Below are 27,353 nucleotides of genomic sequence, written 5' to 3' on the forward strand. Positions count from 1 at the left end.
AATTGAAATCCTTCTTTTTACAATCGACATTGTTAACTGATTCTGTGCTTTGCTGTTTCTTATTTTGCAACTTAATTTTCCTATCCTTCCTATGTACATTTAAACACCTATTGGCCTTCTTTAATTCTCACGTCATCTCTCATAATCTGCTTGAACTTTGCAGTTTTGGATGTTAAATCATTTTCACTATCCTCAATATCTTCAATAACTTGCTTAGTGGGACAAGCCTTGTTTGTTCTCAACTAAGCTTTTCTGCTTAGTGTTACATTTCTTTTGCATTTTTGGTGCTATTTTAAACCATAATTATAATTACAATATCTTAATAAAAATATGCTATAAAACACTAAATACTAATACTCTAAAAACACAAATCTTCACTAATATACTATAAAATACTAATTTTCTTAGTAGAAAAACACAATAAAACAGATAACAATTTTATAGCTGTATTTAAGATTGCAATAGTGGATGACTAACAATATAAAGCAGGAGCTGCAAAAAAAGAAAGCATTGTGGAAGGAATATAAACAGGATAAAGTACAAGCAAGAACAGTAACTAGTATGGTAAGGAAGGCTGAATCAGATTTTGAGAGAAAATTAGCTGAGCAGAAGTTAAATACAAAAGAGTTTTTTTGCTATATAGCAAGTAAGAGAAAGAATGATTATGGAAAGATAATTTACTCAGGACAGATGGTAGGAAAGTGACAGAAACAGAAGAAATAGTTAATTTACTAAGTGATCACTTTGCAAGGGTATATCTTCCAGGTGGTGAGTTTGCATTTACTCATGTGACGGAGACTGATCTGAGCATTGAGATAGATGAACTGAAGCTACTCATTATATTGAAAAATATCAATGTGAATACAGCAGTGGGCCTAGTTGGTATGTCAACTTGTGCACTACAAGAATGTGCTAATGAATTGGCAGCGCCTCTGACGAAGTTGTTTAATCTCAGTATTCAGCTCTGGCAAGGTTCCAAGAGAAAGGAAAGAGGATAAAATAGTTCCATTATACAAAGACAAAAGATAAAGTTCCAAATTTCTTCAAGACAGAAGTAGCAAATTACAAAACAATTAGTAACTTTGGAGTAGTGGTTAAAGTGTTGGAAAAGTTAAAAGTAAAATTCAGGAATGGATGGATAGGAATATGATACTCTATAGGGGGGAAGCATGTTTTTGTAAAAGGTCGGTCCTACCTCAGTAATTTAGTCACATTTGATAATAAGGTAACAGCAGAATTGGATGAAGAAGGAAATGGCTACACCATGATACTGAAAACTGCATGGAAAACTTGCATAAGTTGAAGCAAATGGGAATGGATATGAGGGTGGTGACATAGATAGGGGGAGGAGTGGCTGATCAGTACTGGGACCTGTATTGTTTAACCTTTATGTCAATAGATTGCAGGGGGTATTCAGTTGTTTGCAGATGATGTGAAGCTGGGAAGGGTTATTAGTAAGGGTGCAGATGCGGCAGACCCTGCAAGAGGATTTTAATAAACTAGACAGATGGGCAAATGAATGGGGGTGTCAGTTTAATGCAGCAAAATGTAAAGTCTTCAAGTTTGGGGTATATTGATGGGAGGCTGCATACTTGATTGGAGGAGGTAGGGGAGACTAGATATGGGGGATTGATAGAAAACTGAAATTCAGAGAACATATTACAACAGTGGTGAAGGTAATCCAGAGGATTTCTACAATACTGAGAAGGACACTGATCTGCAGAGATAAGAGTTATTGTTCCATTGTATAAGACCCTGATCAGACCACACTTAGACTATTGTTCTCAATGGTCCCCAGTATTTGAAGGAGATAAATTAACTGTTGAAAGGGTACAGAGGCAGATAATAAAGATGTTTTCAGGACTGTACAAGTTAGTTATGAGGATCAGCTGAGGGAATGTGGACTGCAGATAGGAGACGTGATATGATTGAGACTTTTAAACTGTTGAGAGATAGTTACAGGGTTGACACTGGGAAGTTCTTTCACTTGTTGGAACAGTGGAAAGGAGCAATGAGGGTATCCCTGGAAGTTGCAAAAGGAAGCTGTTATAAGCAAACAAAGTTTGCACGTGAAGTAACTTCATGACTAAGCAACTCGTATATAGAGGTTAACACATTCCTTAGTATCCCATAATGCAGAGCACATTGACATGTATAATGCTATGCATTATGGGAAGGGTCACTACCCAGACCAGTTTTGACATTTATTGGGGTCTCATCGGTGGAAGCCAGACCCAGAAGTGATACCAAGGTTGAAGTAATGAAGAGGGTAAGGAGTGGTTTCTTTGCATGGAGGGTGGTTGAACCGTGGAATGCATTGCCTGATAGAGTTGTGAGAGCAAGAATGGTCAGTGAGTTCAAGGAGTGGTATGATAGACTTTATGTTTCCTAGGAAGGACCTCCCATGATGAGTCTTTTGACTCCATGGAGGCCTGAATAATAATAATATTAACAAGTAAAGATAGGGAGGTTATTATCCCTCTTTATAAGGCTATGATTCCACCACATGTTGATTATTGTGTACAGATCTGGTCACCTATGTTTCTTGAAGATCAGGAGGTGGTGGAGAGGATTTAGAGACAAGTGACCAAGTTGGTGACAGGTCTGTGGAATGTTCCCTTGTGTATGAGGATATATTGAATGTGTGTGTGTGTGGGGGGGGGGTTGCAGAGTTTAGCTGAGAGCCAGAGAAGAGGGAATATGAAACTTTTATTTACTAAAGGGATTCTGTAAGATTGAAGAGTGACAAGACCCTAGTAAACATGTACAGACTAGGTTCTTGACTAGGAATGTGGCGAATAAGTGGAATGATTGCTAGAGGTGGTTGTGAGCCCCCCCCCCCTTTTTGACTCTATGGAGTGTCCTTATAAATAATAATATCTCAGTAAAAATATATTATTGAAATGCTAAATACAATAAAAAATATGCACAAATGTACTATAAAACAGTAATATTCTAAGGAAAAAAAAACAATAAAACAGATAACATTCATTAATTTCACACAAGTGCTAAGTACACGGAGTACTCACAATATCACCTCAAATCCAATCTCAGTTTAGTTACATAAGATGTCTCCAGGTTTAAAATAAAACTTCTTTAATAAATTTGTTAACTACCACTATTATCAGAGAACTTGAAGTGAATGAGATGTTTTGAAATGAAAAAGAAAACAAAATGCAAAGAAAGTAATAGTTTGATTGCATGCAGGAGGAGGCTGAAATTTCACTTTCCTGTTCATTAATTCAAAGATGCCAAGTGGATTTCTTGAGGGCTGATGGAAGATTATGTAGTGGAAGATTATGGAAGATTTTAATTATGAAAATTGTTTTAAATCAACATTTAAGCAATAAAAATAGTTACTGTTCTGTTTTTCTGTTTCAAAAATTTGTTAAATTTTACTTAGATTCATTTCTCAACAGGAAATGGTGGTAATCCATTCCATAGCTTAGAAAAGACAGCTGTTTTGCAAGAGGTAAGTAAAAGTAATCTTATGTAAATACTCACAAAAAATCTTGTTTATAATGGATTTAAATCATCAGAAACTATCTGATTTTTTGAAATTATTAGTCACCATCTATCTTCAAAGTCAGTATCACATTATCTTCAGTTAATAACTCTTATCCCAGTGTTAATTATAATTTCTCTGATTATTCTTTAAAACTTGAAACAGTTTCTCTCTTTTGCTTGCTTGCTATCTATATTTATCATATTGTACAACTTCATACTTTGAGCTTGGTTGTGCAGAAAGAGTTTCATTAAATAATCTAAATGAAGTATATAATCATTGTGTCTATCAAATTCCTGCTACACTCTAAAGGAGTGTAAAGGATGCAAAGCTAACATGATAATTAATATCAGGACTTGAAGTATATTGTTTTAAGTGCATTATACTTGATTTTTTTTCTTTTTTGCATAAAAAAAAATTCTGTACATATAGGTGGATTTTGGCATAATCCTGAATGATGGACTCAAAATTTGTTCTTGTATTTCATTGAAGTTGTCAAGAAAAGTGCATCTCTTAAATGACATTGTAAGATGCAGCACTAGGAAAGCTAGAAAACGAGCACTTTATGTTCAGCAGTTTGTGTAATGTTTGAGCTGAAATTGGAATGTTATGCATTCCAGTATATTTTTTTATCTAATATTAATTTCTTGATATCAGCATCAACCAAAATGGTCAAAAATACTGAAAGATGTTATGTAAACACTCACCTATTTCAAAGTTATTCTGCAGTTAGTTTTTCAAATCAGTAACCAGCATAAGTGCTAAGTTTAAAAAGTTTTTTGCAGAATGTTGAAACATTCATGTCTGTGCTTATAATAATGTGTAAGGAATACTGATTCTGGATATTCCAGTTCCTATATCACCTCTTCAATCTTTACTGCTCACAATTTGCATTGATTTTGCAGCATGGAAAGCCTACATTCAGCACATTCCATAGAAAGGTGATAGGTCAGCCAACAAACTACTATCCACTTGTTCTCACTTTCGGGGAGAAATTCATAACAGCAGCTAACTTTCACACTATATGGAGGTCCACCAGCTAATTAGTGATTAACAATATGGATTCTACCATGCCTGATCCACAGCTGATCTCCTAGCACAGTGGTGGCGAACCTTTTTATGTATGCATGCCAAAAATATACCAATTGAGTTGCTGACGTGCCAAGCAGTTTTTATTAGGGGAAATATTAATAGAAAATTAATTGAACTTAATTTATTTATTTATTAATTTATAATATATATATTTATTTATAATATTTTATAAATAATTATAATTTTATAAAAAGTGTTTATAATTTTATAAATATTTTATTTTATTTATAATATTTATTTAGCTCAGTGGATGTGGCGTTTGCACACCACAGCGCTTAGCACGAAGGAAGACTTGCTTTCGAAACTAGTTGGATTCGAGATCGATTAACTCAGGAAACGGTTGAAAAAAGGCTTAGAAATTTTTCTAAGCATTTTTTTGACCGGTTCTCGAGTTAGTCGATCTCTGGCATGGACAAGCGGGTTTTTCCTCCCTGAAACTCGGGTTTTTCGTCCCGTAAACTCCAGAAAATCGACCTTAGAAGCCACATTATTTCAGACATTAAATATATTGTGTTAGGGTTAGGGACCACGAGATGGTGACACCTGTTGAGCCCTCTCTCTTCACTGCTTGCTGTTTAATTAGTGATAGCCTTGGGCTAGCCATCTCTGATTGGACTGATTACCAGTGGAGATTGAACTGCCCACTCAGTCTCCAAAAGTTAAATAGGGCTAAAATGGCCTTGCCTATTCCCTCGCCTATATGGGAATAAAAAGGCATTAGCTGATATTTATTTATATATACATTTATAATGTTATTCAGTGTAAAATTTGATTATTGTATTACTAAATTGATTTTAATGATGGTTTAAAAAAAAAATGGTAGTGAGGAATATTTATGCATTGTAACTCACCATAGAAGTCAGCTGAGCAGGGGAAGCAGCAGAAGGATGTCAACTTGTCAGTGAATTGCTTACTGTATTTACTCGATTATAACTTGCACCCCTGATTTTACTTTATGAAAAAAGACATTGAAAAGTTATTGAATTTTGTAGGTTGAATAATTGAAAAAACTCTATACTAACACTGTATAAATCCCAAATCCATGCAAGCATGAAATACTGACCACACACATGTAGTGGTGCACCCAAAGCTTCACTAACATTGTGTGAATCTTCAGAAAAGGACAGTCAGATTAATTAATCCCCATTAATTGATCACACACACCAAGAATGATGAATTTATTTTTATTTAGAGGTTTTTTTTTTCTATCTCTCTCTCTCTCTCTCTCTCTCTCTCTCTCACACACACACACAGGCCAGTACATACATAAAAATTTATACTGTCATCCAACACAAGAACTAGGGGTAATCAGCACCCTCAAGCATAGAGCCCTAACAGTTCACTTCAGTGAGCAGGCACTGAAGAAAGAATATGATATTATTAGCCAAATGTTTTTAAAAAATGGCTTCAATAAAAATACAATTCACAAGATCCTCCACAATAATACCATTAAAAGCAAAAAAGATTACAAGAATGCCATAACCATACCATATATTAGGAGAATATTAGGAAAAATCTAACGCTCCATAAATACATTAAGACAACCTTCAAACCTCCTGCAAAATTAAGAAGTATACTCAGCTCATCCAAAGATCCCCTTCCCTCCACCCAAGGGGGTTTACCAAATTCATTGCACCTGCAACCTACCCTACGTAGGTTGCAGGTGTACTGAATCTCCCTAAAGGGATATCAGACAAAATAAACAGATATACAAAAATACAACCATAAAGCCACCTTTAAACATTCTGCAAAATTAAAGAACTTAACTCATCCAAGGATCTGCTCCCTCCGCCTGTAATTTGCCCTGTGTTGGGGAAACAGGACACGCAATTCCTATCAGAAAAAAGGAACATAAACGACACATTAAATATAATAACCATGGTCAAGCTGGTCTTTCGGATCATGCCCTGAACACTTTATATAGAATTGACTGAAAAAAAATAGTACCTGTTGTTTGCATCACACCAAAACATGGTGAACATAAATTTAAGGAGCCCTGTGAGATTCTTAACAATAATGATGGTCTAAAAATCTCAAGCATGTGGATGACACATATTCTACCCACTTAATCTTTCTCCATAAGAGTTAATTTTAAATAGAACCATAGGTAATCCAGGATCCTTAGAATAACCATTCATCAAATCATTGTCTCTTCAGCATACTATGTGTAATGTAATTTAGCTCGTCTCTGTATGGATATGCTCCAGATGATGACCTTAATATCAAAGTTGAAACATCAGGAAATTAAAATAGTTATTTATAACACGGTTGTAGAGTCCATTGTTTAAAATGAATGGATTTATTTTTATTTAGAGATTTTTTCCCTGTTATCTGTATATTATTATACTGATATGTATAAAAAGTTTTTTTTTTTGTTAATTTATATTTTGTATATATTTTATTTATTTTTATTCATTTATTAATTTTTTCACCAGAGGTCAGGCCAGGGTAAACAATTAACAAAGCATTTAGATTTATCTTTTGTGTAGTGTCATGTGGCTTGTGTCCTGTACATATGTTTTCTGGATGATAATGACCTCGATACAGAGGTTGAAATGTCGAGCATTGAATTCTTCACTATGAATGCTGACCACTGTGTAACCTAAAAAAAAAAAAGAATCCAGTTTCTAGTGGAAAAGGAAACTAACAGTAGTCTACCCTATTGTATATAGAAAACCCACTCACAGGTAGATATATTCATCCCCCTCACCAACAATATGGTATCATTAAAACCCTAGCCTATAGAGGATAAGAGTCGGTCTAAAAAGATTCTTGACTGCTAATTTGAGCATTATCAAAGGTAAGTTGTTGTTTTTTTTGGTTGGGGGAGGAAGGGGAGGAGAAAGCAGACAATCATTTTGGAAGCATTAAAAAAAGTGGCTAGGTTGTTGCCCCCAATGGAGTAGATAAGGGAGATCAGTGTTTGGTACACTCAGCACAGATTACCTTGAAGCTTGAAATGTTTGAGTTCTACATTGTTTGTTGTATGAGTGGAGAGTGCTACTCATCAGCAAAACTGTGAATATGGTTTGAGACCAGTGAAAGCAGGTCATTTTATATATATATATAAAGAAGAGGATGGGTGAAATAACAGCCTTGAGGAACACCTACATTAATAGGAAACTGAAGAAAGAACACTTTCTGTCATTACACATAGGGAATAATCTGTGAGAAAACTGGCAGTCCAGTTATGAAGGAAGGAAGGCAGACCATAACATTTTACTAAGAAGCCTTTGATGCCTGACCCTATCAGATGTCTTAGAAATACTGTAGCAGCATATAAAGAAGAGGATGGGTGAAATAACAGCCTTGAGGAACACCTACATTAATAGGAAACTGAAGAAAGAACACTTTCTGTCATTACACATAGGGAATAATCTGTGAGAAAACTGGCAGTCCAGTTATGAAGGAAGGAAGGAAAGCAGACCATAACATTTCACTAAGAAGCCTTTGATACCTGACCCTATCAGATGTCTTAGAAATACTGTAGCAGCATAGGTTTCTCCAAACTTTCATTGGCATGTGTCCAGAGGTGGATGATGTAGGCAAAGTTACTGATCAGTTCACAATTCTCCAGATGTTGAAGTTGACTGTTTTTTCCTCCATTACTTTGAACTCTACTGAGGTGATGATGGTAGTAGTAGTAGTAGGTCAATCGTTGGATGGTAGACACCTTTTTTAAATTGACTATATATGGATTTGGATTTGCTTCCATGCTGTAGGGTGGATGCCAGCTGAGTATAATATAGTACATAAATTATTATTATCCCAAGACTCCATGGAGTCAAAGACTCATCTAGGAGTTCCTTTTGTCATACACACATCCTACTGCGTCTTAAACACACTCAAATTCTCTGCAGACACCATGCTCTCAGGCAAGGCATTCCCATCATTTACAACTCTGCATGCAAAAAACCTGCTTCTTGCTCCCCTGCTCACACCCGCCTTATACATCTTCCAGGGATGACTTCTGGTTCTTCCCTGATCAATCACCATTTGCTGTAAAACCTCTCTAACACTGATCCTATAACAACCCCTTACTAACTTGTAGTTCTCTCTTGTGTCACCCCTCTTCCTCATATCCACTAGACCAGTGGTCGATATCGACCCCCAGGGGTCAATATAACATTGTTAGGGGTCGATAGAAAAATATGACATCATTGTATGGGTAATATTTAATTCGGTTAACTTGGATTACCTTCATCCTGAATGACAACGCAATTAAGAGTGAATCATAGGAACAGTGACATGAATAGGACCTGTAAGATGGAGCAAGGTCATGAAAATAGTTACGGAGGCCAATCAAGTAGGCCAAAATGACATATTTACCAATAAATGGATGTTGGTGGTTCCCGCCTGGCTGGCACGGCAGGAGTGAGATTGCAACACGTGCGCTGTTGCTTATTTAATCGAACCCAGTCTCATTTTTGCGCATCGACATGCAAGTGAGCGTTCTAAAATTCATGAACACATATTAGTAATATTGAAATTACGTAATAGTAAAATAGAGATGGTCGAAAAAAGTCAAGAAACTCTTGAAGGGGTCGACGGTCAAAGAAGTTTGGTGACTCTGCACTAGACTGTAAATTGCATCTTCTCAACCTTTCCTCATATTCGACATTCCAGAGACCAGAAACTTCCTTAGTCGGTCGCCTCTGGACCCTTTCCAACATCTCTTCGTCCTTTTGAAAACCAGGTGACTGTGATTAAATTTGGGCACAGTAGTCCATGTGTGGCCTAATTAAAGCCTTATTACTTTTACAAGGCAATGTCCTCTGCATGATTCCTATAATTCTTTGTGTTCTCACAATTTTGGCAATGTGTTTCTAAATTTCATATCCTTATCCACTATCACCCCGATCCCTTGGGTATAAAAACTTCATCAAATACTTGATGCTGTCAAAAAGAGCGCCATCCAGTTAAATGCTAATCTTATTTTACAGGCTCACTCCACTCCCAACATGATAAAGAATAATAAAGAACAGGTGTTTAACTTAGGTGCATGCACTACTAAACTAATTGGTGGTCAGAAGCCTTTTTAGTATTGAGATTTTTCAAAATTTCCTCTCACATCTTTCTGGCTAAAAACTACAGGGGGGAGGGGGGCATGTGATGTAATGTTTCATGTAAAGAAGGTGATTTGCCTTCTTTACATGAAATGTAAAGAAGGCAAATCACTAGCAAATCTTTACAAGGAGATCAGCCTTGTTGTTAGGTGATGTTGGAATTATTCTACCATTTGGGTAAGGAAAAGAACAAATCAAAACTTATACTCAACAGCTTTTGCATTGGACCAGAAGGCATGAGTGCCATTTAGTAATGAGTTTTCTATATGCAGCCCTATCAAAGTTAGTCCTTTTAATGATGGTTTTGCAAGCAGGTAAAGAACATTTGACTTCCCTGGCACACTTGCTAGAAAGCCATGGCTTAGGAATTTTGAACAGAGTGAGGAATGAAATGAAAGGTTTCATTCATGAATAACTTCTATAACAAGATCATAAGCATCTAGACTGAAAAATGGAAACATTTTTAATGTTTCCATTAAAAGTAAATTCCATTAGAAGTAAATCTCAGGGTGATCTTCCCATTTGGTGTTGTAGTGCCAATCTACATAAAGTTGCAAATGGCTGAAGGGAGGATGCTCCACAAGAAATAAAATCTGGAGGAGGTTGTGATCTGAATTACCAAGAGGAGCAGTTCACCTCAACAAATCTACGGTCCTCTTCTTTGTTTGATTAATCTGTAGTGCTTAAATGTTTGGCTTCAAGATCTGTAATCACTGATCTGCCATTCTCCATTGAAGTGAGTTCATATTAATAAACTTCATCACTATACGAAAACAGTTTTTCTTGTATGAAGATTTTGCTTCACTTCCCCGTGACCAAAGTATAATTATACATGGATATATAAGGAATATATGATTTCTCTTCTTGGACTGACTCCTTAGCCTCCAAATATTTATTTTTTTCTGCTGGAAAGGTTCTCATTTATACAACTAAGTTTACAAATCCCAAGTTAGGCCACCCTCAGAATATTGTTTTCACATTTGGGAATAGTGCTGCAAAAAAAAAAAAAAAAAAAAGTCAATGCTGTCAAAAAGAGGGCCACCCAGTTAAATGCTATCTTATAGGCTCACTCCACTCCTTATCTGAAGATATATCCCAGATTTTTCACAGACAGGTTTTATGGTGTGTGTGATATGGAACTGATAAGTTTTTTTTTTTTATTTCTCAGATATGCTGTTTCTGCCTTATGCTTTCTATAGGTATTTTATGTGTACTTTTCTGCCAGATCAGCTACTTTCATTCATCTATGTTCTGTTAAGCCTGGGGTGGGGTACAGAGAGAGAGAAAAACTGCTGGCCAGCAAGGAACAACAGCTTTCATTGTACTCTTTTCTGAAGACCACATTCCTCATCTTTTTATAAACGTGTGAACAACATCCTTCTGTTTTGCTTGACCACTTTTTTAGGAATAGCACTGATATGGTGGAGGCCTTGAAACATCTCATGCATAAGGTTGATATATATATATATATAAATTTCTGTAATAGTTTGATCATGATTCTCAACCTATCAGCTTCATTCAGCTCCACTACTATTTGCTAGCATGTTGGGATATGTTATACTATCTAGTTGTGATGCGCAGAAACACTTTGCTGCTTTATCTTGAAATAGGGAGGTTCTGGGTCTCTACTAGATGATTGGAATGCTATTGATTACCCACACAGCACTTTCATCCTGAAGAAAGTACTAATACCAATGATATTCCAATCATATATAGCCTCAAGGAGTATAGAGTTTAAAGTGTGCTAAATATCAGGATTCCCTGTGCCAACATTGACACATTTGTTTTTGTGAAATTGCCAAAATAATCGATATTTGCACATTTGTCTGAATTTTCATTTAAATTTTAAATTTTTGTGTTATGCACGAACAGAGTTGGTAATAAATGATTGAACTTAATTTATTTGGTATACCTGTATATTTGTTATAATAGTTTTCTGAAGTAAAAATCTCCTAGGGTGTGTATGTTTAATACACACCCTAGGAGATGATCTCCTTTTAAATGATCTACATTCATAATGAAAACTATAATGTTTAAAGTTTTTTATTATTATAATTATTTTTTCCCTCTTCAACAGGCTCGAACTTTTAATGAAACACCATTAAATCCCAGAAAATGTGCTCATATTCTTACCAAAGTTATTTATTTGATAAATCAGGTAAGATAATTCATATTAATCCTGTGTTAAGATCCATGAAAAAAATTTATCAAATTCATGATATATACCCTAATGGGGGGTGTACAGGATACTATGATTAAGTATGCATTATTGGTAGATTCTGTTAAGCAATTTTTTTCAGATTGTCCTTTGTACATAAACTGTCATGATTGTTCAAACTTTAGATAGAAATGACGTATAAATTTTAATGATAGTTTTTCTCCTTAGTATCAAAGGCATCTTCAGTGCAATGATAATGGAACACAATAAAAATACAGTTAACAGAAGCAATTTAAAAAACAGCATCATAGCATAAGTAAGATGACAACTTGTCACTAAAATTCCTAATTAATCAATTAACTTCAACAAAATTTTGTGTGTGCATGTGTGAAAGAAGAAAATCATAAATTAGGAACTATAGAAAATTGATACAATAATATTTCCCATAGAGGAGATAACTGAAATCTGTTTAAATTTGGATAATATAAAAGAGTTTCACAGTTTTCTTTATGTGAATTTTTCATGTGGAATCCAATGGAGAACCAAGGCTTCTGACCTAATGTCCGGTCCTCACCTTCTCATGGTGCACCGTATTGGGGTATCTGCCTGGATACTGAATGAATGAGGATGGTCTGGCAATTTGGAAATTAGCTGACCAAATTGTATTCTTAGGGGCATTAAACCATAGTGAAAAATGATGTTACAACATACAGAATTTCATCAGCGGAGGCATCACCCATTTAAGCAAGATCTGTTTTTTATATCAAGGAACCAGGGCAAACAGTGAAACAGCAGCTGCAGAACAGAACCCAATTCAACATTGGTAGAATTCAAGATTGATATCATCAACATAAGAAGCATCAATGGAAAAGAAATGGAAAGCAGAACTGGATAATTACCAGATCAGCATAATAGGTGTTACCAAAACAACAACAAAAAAAAAAGGACAAAAACAGGTGATCTTTTTAAGCAACAAATACAAGATTTTATATTAAGGAAAATAAGTAGATGTAGCATTCAACGCTAAATATGAGAATAATCTTTTTGAATGAATAGCAGGCAATATCAAGTAGAGTGATATGGGCAAATATTAGAGTGGAGAAACTGAACAATGAGACTTATTTGTGCCTATGTCCCACAGAGGATTCATTCTACTAAGAAAGGAGGAATTTTTTGAGGCATTAGACAACGCAAGCAGGCTCAACAAAAAAAAAAAAAAGTTTTTCTTTGTTGAAGATCTAAACAGCAGAGTAGGAAATGTTCTGGGGAAATTTAGAGAAAGTAACAAAGTTAATAATAATAGTGAAGTTTGTCCTGAACAGAAATCCAGCAGGATTTCTGTTCAGGACATGTTACTGACATGTCCCAACATCAAAATGTGCCAAAATTCACATGAAAAAAGATGCAATAAAATAGGAAAAGTCTCATTGACTGTTATTGTGAATACAATATTTCCCCACTGGTTCAGGACCTAAGGTTATACAGAAAATTTGATATTGGAAATGATCACCATTTAGTGGTGAGCAGGATAAAATTAAATTTCATATTGAAAAGAAGACTCATTAAGACAGTTTTAAAACAAATCAAAGTTAGAGCAACTTTCAGAAGTGAACTATAGACTAAAATACTCGCATTATTCAAGAAAAAAGAAAGAGAGAAAATAAACACCAAACTTTGGAGGTTCACTGGCAAACCATGAAGAAAATTATTCATCCACAGAGTCATGTGGTAAGGTTGTCTGCAAGGATAGAAATCAGAACTCCTTGATGCACTCAGAAAGTTAGAGATAATTAAGAAAAGGAAGAACGTATATAAGAAGTTTCTGGCAAGTAGAGCAGTGTGTGTGTGATTTTAGAGAATACATAGAAATATGTAAGAAAGTGAAGCACTATAAAACTAGCCAAACACAAGGAAGACCTTGGTAAGAATATCATCATATTATCATAATCAATTTCTGACATATACCCTTGGGGGGGGTGGGGGATGTTCAGGATCTTACGATAATATTACATGAAAAGTTACATCATTACTATCAACAATTTTCCTCCAGATTAGCCTGTTATTTCTCAGCATTCCGATATTATCAGATCTTATATTTCTGTCTTCTGAGGCACTTTTACTGAATCAATCAATCCTCTGTATCTCAGTCAGTATAGGCGAAGCCCTTTGGTTGACAGGGGCTCGATTCCCATCCATAACTGGTCTCTTTTGACTAAAGGTGAGTTAGCCAGTCTCATACAGAGGTAGGCATTTTTTTTTTCACCTGGAAGTTCTGGTTTTTCATCCCTCAGAACAGGCAAACCGGCCCTGTGAACACACATGGATCTACAGTCATACATACTTAATCCCTCACTAGGAGGGCTCGACCAGTCCTAGGGACAGTGGAGGAATGGGGGAGGGGAGACCCATGTGAATAAATAAAAATAAACAGAATCAATCCACCTACATCTTGGTCTTGCTCCGAGTCTTTTTCCTGCCATCCTGGCAAAGAACATTTGTTTAAGTGATCTTTTCTCTCTCCCATTCTGTTTAATGGTCATAACACCTGAGATTAGCTCTGCTAATCTTAACACATTCCTAAATGCTAACAATAACAAGTTCTTTCTCAACAGCTTCGCTTTTAATATGATACTACCATTGATGCCATCTATTTAGTCCCCTAATCCTTCTCATGACTCCCATATCTGCGGTCTCCAATTTTTGATCAAGAATTTTATTTCTAACCCACTCTCAAATCGAGAAATTAAAATTGTTTTAATACTTTGTAAACAGTTTAGTGTTTTGACTAATCTCTCTCTTATTCCATATACATTTCTTGAGTAACTTCCTACCATACCAGCTTTGCTAATTCTGCTGTCTATTTCCAAATTTAATTTGAAATCTTCACAAAAAATTGTTCCTAAATAGCTGAAATATTTTAATTGTTCTATAGGTTATCCATTCGCGACACAGTTGATGTTTTCAATATTTCTGCCTAATTTCATAGTCTCTATCTTTTAATGCTGATTTTTATATCAAATTTATTACAGCAGTTATTCAGTTTGGTCAGGGAATCCTGCAGATATCCTGGATTTATTTAGGAGTATAACATCATCTGCATAAAGTAGTGCTGAGATTAATATCTTCAGATTTAATACTGCTTTCCTTCATAATGTGATCCATATAGATGATGTGGAGATAATATATACCATGTAATAAACAGTGGAGATAATGTATACCCTTTGCACACCTGACTTAACACGAAACTGTCTTCTTATATCTCCTTCAATTCTAACTGCTGATTTACAACTCGAATAGAAATTATGTATTATTTGATATAATGACTCATTTACACCATATGACTGGAATGTTTTGAACAACTTTCCTCTTGGCACCTTGTCATATGCCTTTTCCAGATCTACAAAACTTAAATACAGATCTTTGTTTTATTCCCATAATTTCTCAACTATTTGTCTTAAAGTGAAAATCTTTGAATGAGTACTCTCCATGTGAAGCAATGCACTTATCCCAGCGTTTTTTCCCACTGTTGGAAACAGTTCTGATACTGGTCAACTGGAATACTGTTTGTGGCTTCCAGTGATGTTTCTTTCATTTCATCCACATCAATGAATCGCTGCCCTTTCATGGTTTTCTTTATCACTGGGAATTGAAAAAAAGTCATATGGAGATTTCAAACGAGTAGGGAGGGTGGAGGACAACCACCATGTTGTTTTTCATCAAGAACTGTTGGACAGCAAGGCCGTGTGGGCTGGGCACTGTCATGGTGCACCAATCTCCACTGCAACACATTACTGGCCGTTTTCATTGCACACTATCATGCAGGATAAAATGTTGAGATAAAAAGGTTAGTTCACTGTCTGTCCAGGAATGGTGAATGGCACCATAAACAGTCCATATCTGTGTGCATAAGTTTTGATAAATCTTAACTTTTTATAATAGATCTGTATATCTCTTTTGGTAGTAAATGATAAAATAGACTAGTGTCAACATATATTTTATGAATTTATAACATACTTAACTCTCTCTCTCTCTTAATTTTTTTGATATTTCTAGGCTATGCAATTTTTCTACGAGTTTTTTCAAATTATCGCAAGTCTCAAAATATTTTCCAATATATCTATTGAAAAAATTCTGCATATAAGTGGATTTGCATTGTTCAAACGTCAGCTGTATTAGAAAACAATAATGAAGGAGAATGCTATATTTTGTTGTATATTTGAATTACTGAAAGGTGTAAAATTTGGAAGAAGAGGACGAGGCTTACTGCTTTCGACTATAATACTGTTTCCCATTGTAAATGTGGACAAAAAATTATAAATTTATCGAAAATTATATATTAAAACTTGTCTACCACATCTGTTTACACTTCACGCATGCAAAACAGATGAAACTCAGAAAACAAAAACAGCAACTCATGACAAATGACAATGTTCAGTTGGATTAGTTGATACAATAACCAATCACAGCCTTTAGGTGCTATTGTCTCAGAGCTCAAATGGCTGAAAGGTATGTGTTTTGAATGTATACCCGGGCTATTAATGCAAATATGATGCAATGTTTACACATCGAAAAGTGTCCTCTTCATGCAGCGTTGGCATATTGTGTTTAATTTTAGGAATCACACGAAGCCAGAAAATAATGGGGGGGGGTTAATATGATACATTTCAGTGGATGAGCACCACACACCTAGCACACCCTGAATATTCGCCCCTGCCACACACAGGTGACATTCCTACTGAGTGTTTTCTACCACCATGCTGTCACTGCTTGTTTCATTTAGCAATCTTTCAAAGTAATTATTACATGCATCAAGAATATGCTTATCCTCAGTTTTCATTCTGATCTTTTTCAATTGCTTCCAGAATATTTTACCACCTTTCTGATGTTTATTTTCAATGGTCTTACCAAAGTCTTCTCATTATTTTTGTTTAGCTAATTTTACACGCTGCTTTGCTTTCTTACATTATTCTTTGTATTCCCTATGAGCACAAGCTGACTTGCTTGCCAGAAACTTTTGATATCCTTTCTTCTTTTCCTTGACTATTTCTTTAACTTCCTGAGTCCACCATGGAGTTCTGATTTTTCTATCCTTGCAGATTACCTCACCACATGCCTCTCTGACCAAATCAATCATCCAAGTTTTCTTTATTGCCACTGAATCTTCAAGGCTTGGTTATTGTTTTCAAACTCTTTCAATTTTTCCTGATAGTAAGAATATAGAAAAAAATTGATAAGAATATAGAACATAAAACTCAGAAAGGTGGAGAAATATTCTGGAAGCTATTGAAAATGCTTAGACATGTATAGAAAGAGTATTGTAAAAGGAATCAGATGATAACATGAAAAATATAGGTAGATATTCTAGATATCTTGAGTAATACTTTGAAAGACTGCTAAATCAAACAAAGAAGTAGGAAAAAAAAAGTCATCAAAAACCTGAAATGTGGAAAGGCAGCTGGAGTAGAAGATATTTGTCCAGAATTGTTCAAATATGGAGGTATAAATGTTTTACAGGGGCTACGCTGCATAATTCAGACGGCCTTGTTAGAGGGATGAATTCCAAATGATTCTGTAAAAAAGAAATAAAAACTGAATCTGAGAATGGTAAGATTTATGAAAGTATATTGAGAAGCAGCTAAGAAAAAAAGTGTGGAATGTTGGAAAAAACAAGCTGAATTTATTCCAAATACATGTTGTCAGTATCACATTTTCACTTTGAAAGTTTTTCCACTTGGTTATACTATAAATTAAAGATGCCAAGAAATTATATTCTTGGTTTCATCCTTTATCCAAGTGTAAGCAAACAAAGTTTGCGCATGAAGTAACTTCACGATTGGGCAACTTATATATAATGGCTAATGACTTCACATCATTTGCCTTAGTATCCTATCCCACAATGCAAAGCACACAAATATCCTTATGGACATGTATAATGCCATGCATTATGGGAAGGATCACCACCCAGACCAGTTTTGACCTTTATTGAGGTCTCATTAGTGGGAGCCAGACCCAGAAGTGATACCAAGGAACTTAAAACTTTGGGTGATGGACTGAGTCCTTGACCTCTTCATTCCTTCATCTGAATTTTAGCTTGTGGGTGATGGGATTATTGTGGATTAATTACCTGCTCTTTGTGAGTTTTTTATGCTGTATTAGCTTTCTCTTGCAATGCAGGATTTTAGTTTTTTGTGTTTGAAACTATCTGAGGGTTGTAGTCTGCTGCTGCCTGTCGAATTAGCTGATTTGGGTGATTATCTGTGACTGTGAAGTATTTTTCTGCAATGCCTATTATGTAGGTCTTGATACCTAGAAGGTTGGCTTCTTGGTATAATTGGAGGTTTCTGATGAACCAAGGGACATTAAACGCCATTCTTAGACATTTATTCTGGATCATTTGTAGTCTTTGGATGTTTCGCTTATTCGTGTGTCCCCAGGTGGGTGAACCGTAAGTTAGTCGCGAGATCTTATCACTGATTTGTAGAGGAGAACCTTGTCGTTTATGTTTAGGAAGCTGTTCCTATTCAAGAGTGGGTAAAGCTGTGCTATAGTCTGATTAGCTTTAGTGGAGATACTATTTATGTGTCTTGAAATTCAGGCGTTTTTCAAGCTGAATTTACAGATATTTGGTTGAGTTGTGCCAAGGGATGATTTTTTCCAAACATTTGTATGGTTGTGTTTTTGTATCTGCTTTACTTCTGGTAAATACTACTACTAAGCTTTTCCCTGGGTTGATCGATATACCCCATTTGCTGTACCTATTCTCTAATATGTTGATTGCTATCTGCAGCTTGTTTATGGCCAGTTGAGGATGGAGTGACCTGGCTATGGTAATCCTGTCATCGGCATAGAGGGTGGTGATGGATGGAGATAACTTGAGGTGATCTGCCATGTATATGGAAAAGAGTAAGGGAGATAACAAAGAGCCTTGAGGGACTCCAGCTGTAATTCTTCTTGCAGTGGATATGACTCCATTGATTTTATTCTGAATTGTCTGTGTTCTTAATGAATAGAACTAGTGGTAATGGGAATCCTGCTTGATGAAGTTTGAAAATTAGACCATAATGCCAAATTCTATCAAATGCTTGAGTTATGTCCAGGAAGACTGCACCTGAGTGTTAGTGCCATTCATAACCTCGGGTGATGTATTCAACGACTCTGTAGATTGGTAGTGTGCTTGTGTAGAGGCTTAAGTGCTGTGAGGACATTATGTTGGAGGTTTAATGGATTTTTTACAACACTCAAAAAGAATTAAAATAGAATTTAATACTTCCTATATTTCGTCCTAGTCACTAGAACATCTACGGGGATTACAAAAACAATTAATGTAACATGCACACAAAAACTTACAATACTAAGCCCAACCATGTTGGTGACACTAAAGTCCTATCTAGGTGGAGCGCCCTCTAAGGGCAGTAGTAGGTGGCCTGGAATGTAAGGTGGGACCTCTGGTGATGAGTGTTTCCCAAATCTTCGGAAGCTTAATGCAACCGTATTTATTAAGATTTGGTTGGTTTTTGAGAGCTGCTGCTGCTTCTAAGAAAAGTCTCTCTTTCTTAAATTTGCTGTGGTGGAGCATGGTGGTTTTCTTCCATGATTTTCTTCCAAAAAAGATTACTCTAAATCCATTGCCATTCCCTACATCCGAGGCACCTCGGAAAAAATCAACAAAATCCTAAAAAAACATGACTTGACCACTTGTTACAGACCATATAGAAAATTGGCATCCCTTATCTGCCCCACTAAAGACCAACCACTTCCCCTAGACCTATCTGGTGTATACCAGGTCCCTTGCAGCTGTAAATTGTCCTACTTTGGCCAAACAGGCAGGACAGCAAATATCAGAATCTCATAACACAAGGATTACATCCAATTTCACCCAGTACAGCCACTCTGGGCTTGCAGACCATGCTCTGGATACTTGCCACAGTAATACACCGCAGCAACTTTAAATATGAAAGACTATTCATGGAATCAGCCTCAGCCCTTAGGAGCATGCCAATCCTCAACAAATTTGGATGCATGAGACTGCCCTAAATTTTGGAAACATTTATCAGAAGAACTTCAGCCCAAAGGCCAAGAACTACCGATATAGCCCACCAGGGGACACCATCAGGACTTTAGGAAAGCGCTAGCTTCCTCGCTTCGTTTCTTATTTGCTGTTATGTAGTACTTAACATGCACTTGTCTTTGTATTAAGTTCCCAAGAAGATGGCAACGTGACGTTGCCGAAATATCGGAAAGTATATATTAAAGTTTATTTAATTTATATTTCTAGTGTATGCTGTCAATTCCTTAATTATTAGTTATCATAGAGGATATGGTGTTTTATCAGCTGATTGCATACGGTTGATTTTAGTAGGTCTGAAGCCTCTGTTTTTGAGTTTGCTTGAACTTCATCTGTTGTAATTGATTCTGTTACCCCTCTGAGAACAACTTTGAGATTCTTTTCACTATCAAGAGCAAATGTATGGTGGGGTAGGTTGCTGTTATCCAATAATTTGGTTAGTTATCTGTAATAGGTAGAAGTTTTTCTTTTGGATGCAAATTCCTTCTTCTGTATTGGTGGATTTCGTAAATGATATTTTTAGAGTTCATAGTGAGATGACAATTGATGTCCATTGGTTTTTGTCTCTTAGGATGACTGGGGGTATTCTTTCTTTTGAATTTGTATTAATATCATTCTCGATATCTACTGTTTTGGGTGTTTTTCTAATAATGGAAATTTTCCTTTTTTTATTTTTAACGGTTTGGAATTCTTCTTCTGTCTCAGCTGTATCCAATAAATGGTGGGCATTGTTTTGGGATATTGCCACATCCTCAGGATCTAGTGACTTTCCCGAGTTTCGCTGTCCGATGTCCAACACAGTCTGTAACGATTGTGTGGAGAAACGTGCCATAGAGCTTTACTCTTCCTGGTCAGTTATTATTAAGTACTTCACCTAATCGGATAAATTCCTGATATACGTCTTCGAATTTTGTTGCAGCTATTAATTTTTCCATGTCTATATGTCTGTCAGTGTCAAGTATCAAAACTTAAGGTTTGATAAGTGGGTCCTTGAACCCAAATGTGAAATCCCTTAGATCAAATCAATGATCTACCAGCAAATAAAAATTCCGCAGTCACAAAAGGACTGCCAGCAAGACCGAACGTTAGAAAAAAAAAAAAAAAAAACGTGCGAAGTAGCGGTGGAAGAGTTATGATTTTCACTCGCCTTCAGGTAGAGCTTTCTACCTCTCTGTAATCCATCATACATCCACTGGTATTCTTTTTTGGTGGGCCTTCAAAGCCATTGACCTCATGCACATTTCATGCAGGGGGGGGGGTTCAAGATGGAATGGAACCTGTGCAATGTGAAAAACACAAAACGCCACTGAAATCAGATACAATTATCTAGCAGAAAGAAGTGAACATGTTTGTCCTCATCAATCACAACTCAATCTCATTTTGATCTTTTTCCCAGTGACTCAATACCATAATCTGATACCAAGATTGAAGTAATGCAGAAGTCATCTGTCCATATACAACTAGCCGAAAGGTGTCATACCTTGTTACCAACATACTCTGGATTAGAGATAGATGTTGAAAGTTTTCCACTTGGTTATACTATAAATTAAAGATGCCAAGAAATTAAATTCTTGGTTTAATCTTGTGAAGTTGCTTCACGTGGTTTGCTTACACTTGGATAAAGGATTAAACCAAGACTAGTATTATTAAACATAAGAACAGTGGTGAGCTATAAGGGACTCGTGGAGGCTCGCGCGAGCCTTTTGTTAAATTTTTCTCAAATTTGCAAGCTCCTTGTTCTTCTTGTTTACTTTTTTATTTTTTCAAAAAAGAAATTTTTTTTGAAACATATTAACCGACAAACTCATACGGTAACCTAACAACAATTAGTTTATTCAGCAGTGTTTAGATTATTTAGAATTCTTGTTTTACCTCCTCTATAACGAATGCCCAAGTTTGAAAATAAAATAAGCGCATGCACTATCTTTACCCTTCTGGTAGCCAATCGTATGGTAAAACCAGTAGCCAATCAAATGCTTTATAAAAGATTTCATTCTTATTATATTTTGATAGTTAAAAAATGTTTTTCTTATGTAAGATAAATTAACACAGTTGATTGTGTGCAAATATTTCATGTTTAGATCATGAAATATTGTTAAAATTTCCACAGCTCACCACTGCATAAGGAGGAACAAAAATTACACATACAAAAAAAAAAGCTCGAGAAAAATAAAACAGTGTGGACTGAAATGAAAACCATTTGCTGAGATCAAAGAATTATACTACCATATTTTGTTTTGCTTTTTCTTCTGATTCTTGCTGTTATTAGCAAGAACCAAAGAAAAACAGTGGTTGGGCACACATTACAGAATGTGTACTGAAAGAGTTTCTCAAATGAAAGAGCATAAGGATATATAATACTACCAGGAAAACCAAGAATAGAATGGACAGAAAACATTGAATATAAGTTGTATGAACTCAAAAAAATTTGAATAACTTCACTGCAGATAAATCTGACTTGAAAGCTATCACTCATGATAGCATCAGCCTGCCTTGTGTTAAATCTCTTCTACACAAAAAAAAAAAAAAAAAAAAAAAAAAAACTGAACATTTGTGTAATAGCTTGTGAGTTCAAAAATGCTAATGATGATTGCTGTAGAAAGGAAATGTGGAGAAAAGATAATTGTATTCCTATCTCCTAGTTGACTTCATTGCAGACTACGCTCTTTCTCTGTACTAGCCATGAATAAAAGCAGTGACTGAATTTCATGAAACAGTCTCAGAAGATTACCTGCAGATAAATAAATAGTGATGACAAATCTATCAAAGTTTTGTAAATATAGCTAGTTGGTAATAAATTGGCAACTAGTCATGTTCCAAGATAAAGTATTAATATTTTAGCAAAGGCCTGCAGAAATCATTGCATCAATAATTTTCCTTGCAAATTACATCTATAATACCATTTGATTACTGGATTGAAGTGTAAAAGTTAAATAAATGTGCAGAGCTTTTCAACTTTTTTTAATTTGATTTTTAATCATTAATTTCAGAATTTGTAATATTAAATTAGCAAATAGTCAAAGATGGAAAAAACCAGCTGTCAATCTTTTTTATCATGATGTATTTTATTTTTACAGGGAGAACAGCTGGGTACCGTAGAAGCTACAGAAACATTTTTTGCCATGACAAAACTTTTCCAATCTAATGATCCTGTTTTGCGGCGTCTTGTATATTTAGGCATCAAAGAGCTTTCAAAAATTGCAGAAGATGTCATTATTGTAACTAGCAGGTGCTAATACGTTCTTTGCTCTTTAGTAATTTAATCAGAGCACTATGTTTAATTTCATTTACAGTTCTATACAGTTGCTTTCATTGTAGTATGAAAAATTAAAATCTTGCTCTGCTCCTTTGAATAATCATATTGCTAGACAGTCATCTAAGCATGAAGCTTATTCAGTTTTTTTTTTTTTTTTTGCTTCTGTGTAATACTGTGTAGAATTATACTCTATATAATACAATATTCATATAAAATTTTGATAAGTTTATATAGCTTGATTCTTGTAGGGCCAGTGCAGTTTACTCTGTTATTACTTATTATAGATAGTAGTTATTTTATTTGAGTAGTCGTAGTCTACCTAAATGTTTAACATGTTTGTGCCAGGCTGTTTTGCTTATGTTGTGCATATCAGGCAAACTTGCTTGCCAATATATCATGTCCCTTCTGTGTTGGATAGGTGCATTTTAAAAAAGTTCTCATCTCATCTTCCTTTTACCCTCTTTTTCCTTGCAGTGTCAAGGGTTTATTAATCATTGGACCTCAAACTGTTCACAGGATAAGGTGGTCAGCCCTACACCCTGGTATATGCTATGTCCGTAGTGTTGAGTTCTCAAGGCCAGTTTGCCTGCTTTGCGGGATGAAAAACCCCAGAATATACTGGGGGAAAAAAACCTACTGTCCATGCCCAAGACCAGCTAACTTGGCTATGGCTGAAGAAGATCCTTCAGCTCCTCACGTCACTGACGGGATTCGAACCTAGGACACTCCTTCCCCTGGCATATGGTTGCGAAGTGCACAGTTACTAGGCTAACCGCATGGACTTTTTAAAAAAGTTCTCAATATATATGTCATGCCAATTTCAAATTTTTTGATACAATTTTATTTGTGAAATGAGTATTTGTGAACCATTTTAATGATATAGAAAATTTCAAATGTAATTCTGTGTGATTTTGAGTAATATTCATTGGTTTCCATAATTTATAGAACAGAGTAAAATCACAATAACTTAAGAGGAAAATGGAAAAAAAATGTATAAACATCAAGTGATGCTGAATCTGGTTCTCGTATACAAATGAGTGGTGCTGTCAGCAGTATATGCAAATGATCCGTGGCATTTTGGAGTGGTTTTCTGTTTCTTGTTTGGAATAAGAATGAGGCATTTCATAATAGCAAAATTCTTAGATATGACTACAAGACATTTAACTGGTGAATTCAGGTGGTCATCATTCTTATGATGACTCACCATAAGACTAGAGACTGGCTAAAGTCAGGCAGATGTAGTCACATGGTTTCAGGTGAGTCATTCTGTGGCTCAGACTGAGAACCCATTCAAATAGTCATAAACAGCTTCCCAGAGATGCAGTAAAGGAAGGCCTCAAACCACAACTGCAGCAGGTGGTTGATATCTCTAATTATCTTCTCATATAGAAGTTAGACCGGGTATTCAAGAAGAGAATAAGACAACAGATAATGCCCTTTGAAATGTGGTGCTATAGGAGAGTTCTGAAAATCTCATGGACAGATGTGACAAATACAGATGTCCTACAGAAAATGAGAACACAGAGATCTTTATTATGGGAAATAATACAGAGAAAGATAAGATTGGCAGAATATGTACTGAGAGGTTCAGCAGGACAGAGGATACTAACAGTTTTAGAAGGAAAAATTATGGGAAAAGGATCAAGTGGTAAAAAACAAAGGACATGGTTCGAAGATATAAGATCATGGACAGCATCACATGGCTATGCAGAAACAAAAAGAAAAACCACCAACAGAGAGCACTGGAAGGACATGGTGCTTCACCCTCTCACTGAGGAAGCTACATGAAGAAGAATTAATAATTAAAATTAAAAGAAACACACATATTGACCACAGTGAAAATTATTTAATTTTAAATATTTCATCTTAAGTATCCTAGGACATCATCAGTAACAAGTTGTAAATTTGGTTGATAGGTTTGTAAATAGTGGCAAAATTGTATTTCTTCATAATTTTAGAGACATTCAGAGATGTGTGGAGAAGTGACTGATGATTTTTTGAGTTGTTTTAGGATTATATCCATTTAGGATGGCTGCATTTTTGATTACTTCTAATTCCTGGTTTAAAGATTCTTCAGAGGAGCAGAATTTGTGTGCTTGGAAACTAGTGATTTAATAATGCCAGATTTCTGAGATGGATGATGAGCAGAAGAATTGTGAATGTAGCGACCTGAGAATGTAGACTTGCGAAAGACGGACGTGGCGATGGAACCGTCTTCTTTTCTTTGGATGTGTAAATCCAAAAAAGAGATACCCTATGGAGGTTCTTTTTCTAATGTAAAGTTGATGTGATGATGAAGAAGGTTAATTTTATCTAGAAACAGTTGTAATTCATATTCGGGATGATCCCAGACTGCGAATACGTCGTCAACATATCTTAACCAAATTTTTGGTTTGGGTTCAAAAGTGAATATTTTTTCCTCAAGGTATTCTAGAAACAAGTTTGCTAGGTTTGGTGATAAAGGAGATCCCATTGCTGTTCCTTCTTGCTTGTAAATTTGACCTTTCCAGGTGAGGTAACCTGATGCAATAACAAACTTGAACAATTCAACTATATCAGACGGAAATTTCTGAGTTAGTAATTCTACTGTTTCTTTATGGGGAATGTTTGTGAAGAGGGAGACAATGTCAAAGCTGATTAAGAAGTCTGTTTTTGATAGTTGAATGTCTTTAATTTTTGTGTGAAACTCAGTAGAATTTTTGATTGACGAGACTGGGTGGCCTATGTGAAGGCGAAGAAGGTTAGATAAGAATCTTGATAACTTGTAAGTTGGACAGTTGATACAGTCTACAATGGGTCTAAGTGGAACATTAGTTTTGCATAGCTTAGGTAAGCCATAAATTCTAGGAGGTCATGGTATGTCTTAAGTTTTTTGATTGTTTCTTCATCTAAAGAGGAAGAAGTTTCATTAAGTAGCTTATTTAATTTTCTGAGTTGACGTTTCATAGGATCATAATCCAATTTGGTGTAGGAATTAAAAGTAATCAAAAATACAGCCATCCTAAATGGATATAATCCTAAAACAACTCAAAAAATCATCAGTCACTTCTCCACACATCAAACCAGACAGGAAGAAGTCCATAGGATTCCCATACCTTACGTTAAAGGCATCTCTGAACGTCTTTCTAAAATTATGAAGAAATACAATTTTGTCACTACTTACAAACCTATCAACCAAATTTACAACTTGTCACCTTCTCCTAAGGACAAACTCTCACCTTTGATGTTGCCTGGCATTTATGAGATTCCATGCTCATGCAAATTGTCTTAGTTTGGACAGACAGGTAGGGCTGTTCGGAAACACATCTCAGAACATCAAGACCACATTCGTCTTTTTAAACCGCAGAAATCTGGCCATTCTCAACATGGAATTGAAAATCCAAACCATAGGATCCATTGGGAAAAGTCTAAACTTTTACATAGATCTTTATATAAACATGAATGTTTATACAAAGAAAGTTCTGAAGCCCTACTACACAGACCAAACTTAAACCGCAACGACATTCTTACTATTCCTAAAGTATGGGAAATTGTCATACAAAATTGTGTTAATTTTTTTTTTTTTTTTTTTTTTACTTCTGTAGCACGTTATGCACGTTTAATGTGATTCTATTGTAATCATGTGACCTAACTGTATGTTATTTCTATTATTGTTTTAAACTACTGTACTGATGATGTCCTAGGATACTTAAGATGAAATATTTACAATTAAATAATTTTCACTGTGGTCAATACGTGTGTTTCTTTTAATTATGATCGTACCACAGGTTTCGTTATTTAAAAAAGAAGAATTATCTTCTCACTGAAACAGGAGTGCTACCCCAAATCAGCTGTGATCTGATCTTATGTTGGCTACAGGAACATTGTATGTTTCCGCTGTGTGGAAACTGCAGTAAAGTTCTCTGTGGTGTGGTATAAGGACACACAGGCCACTATTGCCTAGCATACAGACCTTCATGAAGGTTGTCTGTATGCTAGGCAATAGTGGCCTTTGTGTCCTTATACCATACCACATAGAACTTTTTTTTTTTTTTAAATGGCCCAGCCTCCATGTCGAATGGGCCCAAGACCACTGGCGAACAGTATTGTTTACAGATGAAGCCTGATTTGCTGTACAAAGATACCAGACTTGCCCCAATCTCGAGTGGATCTTCTACATTCATCTGTATGCAGGTGCGATACAGGAGACATTTATCCTACAAGATTTCCCC

The 27,353-nt window shown here is 35.6% G+C and overlaps 1 protein-coding gene across 2 annotated transcripts in view; it reads left to right on the top strand.

Moving 5' to 3' along the window:
• gammaCOP (coat protein (coatomer) gamma) overlaps window positions 1-27,353 on the top strand; it is a 406,638-nt gene that overhangs the window by 31,858 nt on the left and 347,427 nt on the right. For both annotated transcript variants that reach the window (XM_090390747.1, XM_090390756.1), the window contains exons 2-4: window positions 3,420-3,472; window positions 11,741-11,821; window positions 22,964-23,115. In XM_090390747.1, coding sequence (XP_090246873.1) covers window positions 3,420-3,472; window positions 11,741-11,821; window positions 22,964-23,115 — 286 coding nt within the window. The remainder of the gene's footprint in view (window positions 1-3,419; window positions 3,473-11,740; window positions 11,822-22,963; window positions 23,116-27,353) is intronic.

This window comes from Typopeltis vanoorti, chromosome 1 (assembly GCF_054136105.1).
Source record: "Typopeltis vanoorti isolate ZY-2024b chromosome 1, IOZ_Tvanoo_1.0, whole genome shotgun sequence".
Classification (NCBI taxonomy): Eukaryota; Metazoa; Arthropoda; class Arachnida; order Uropygi; family Thelyphonidae; genus Typopeltis; species Typopeltis vanoorti.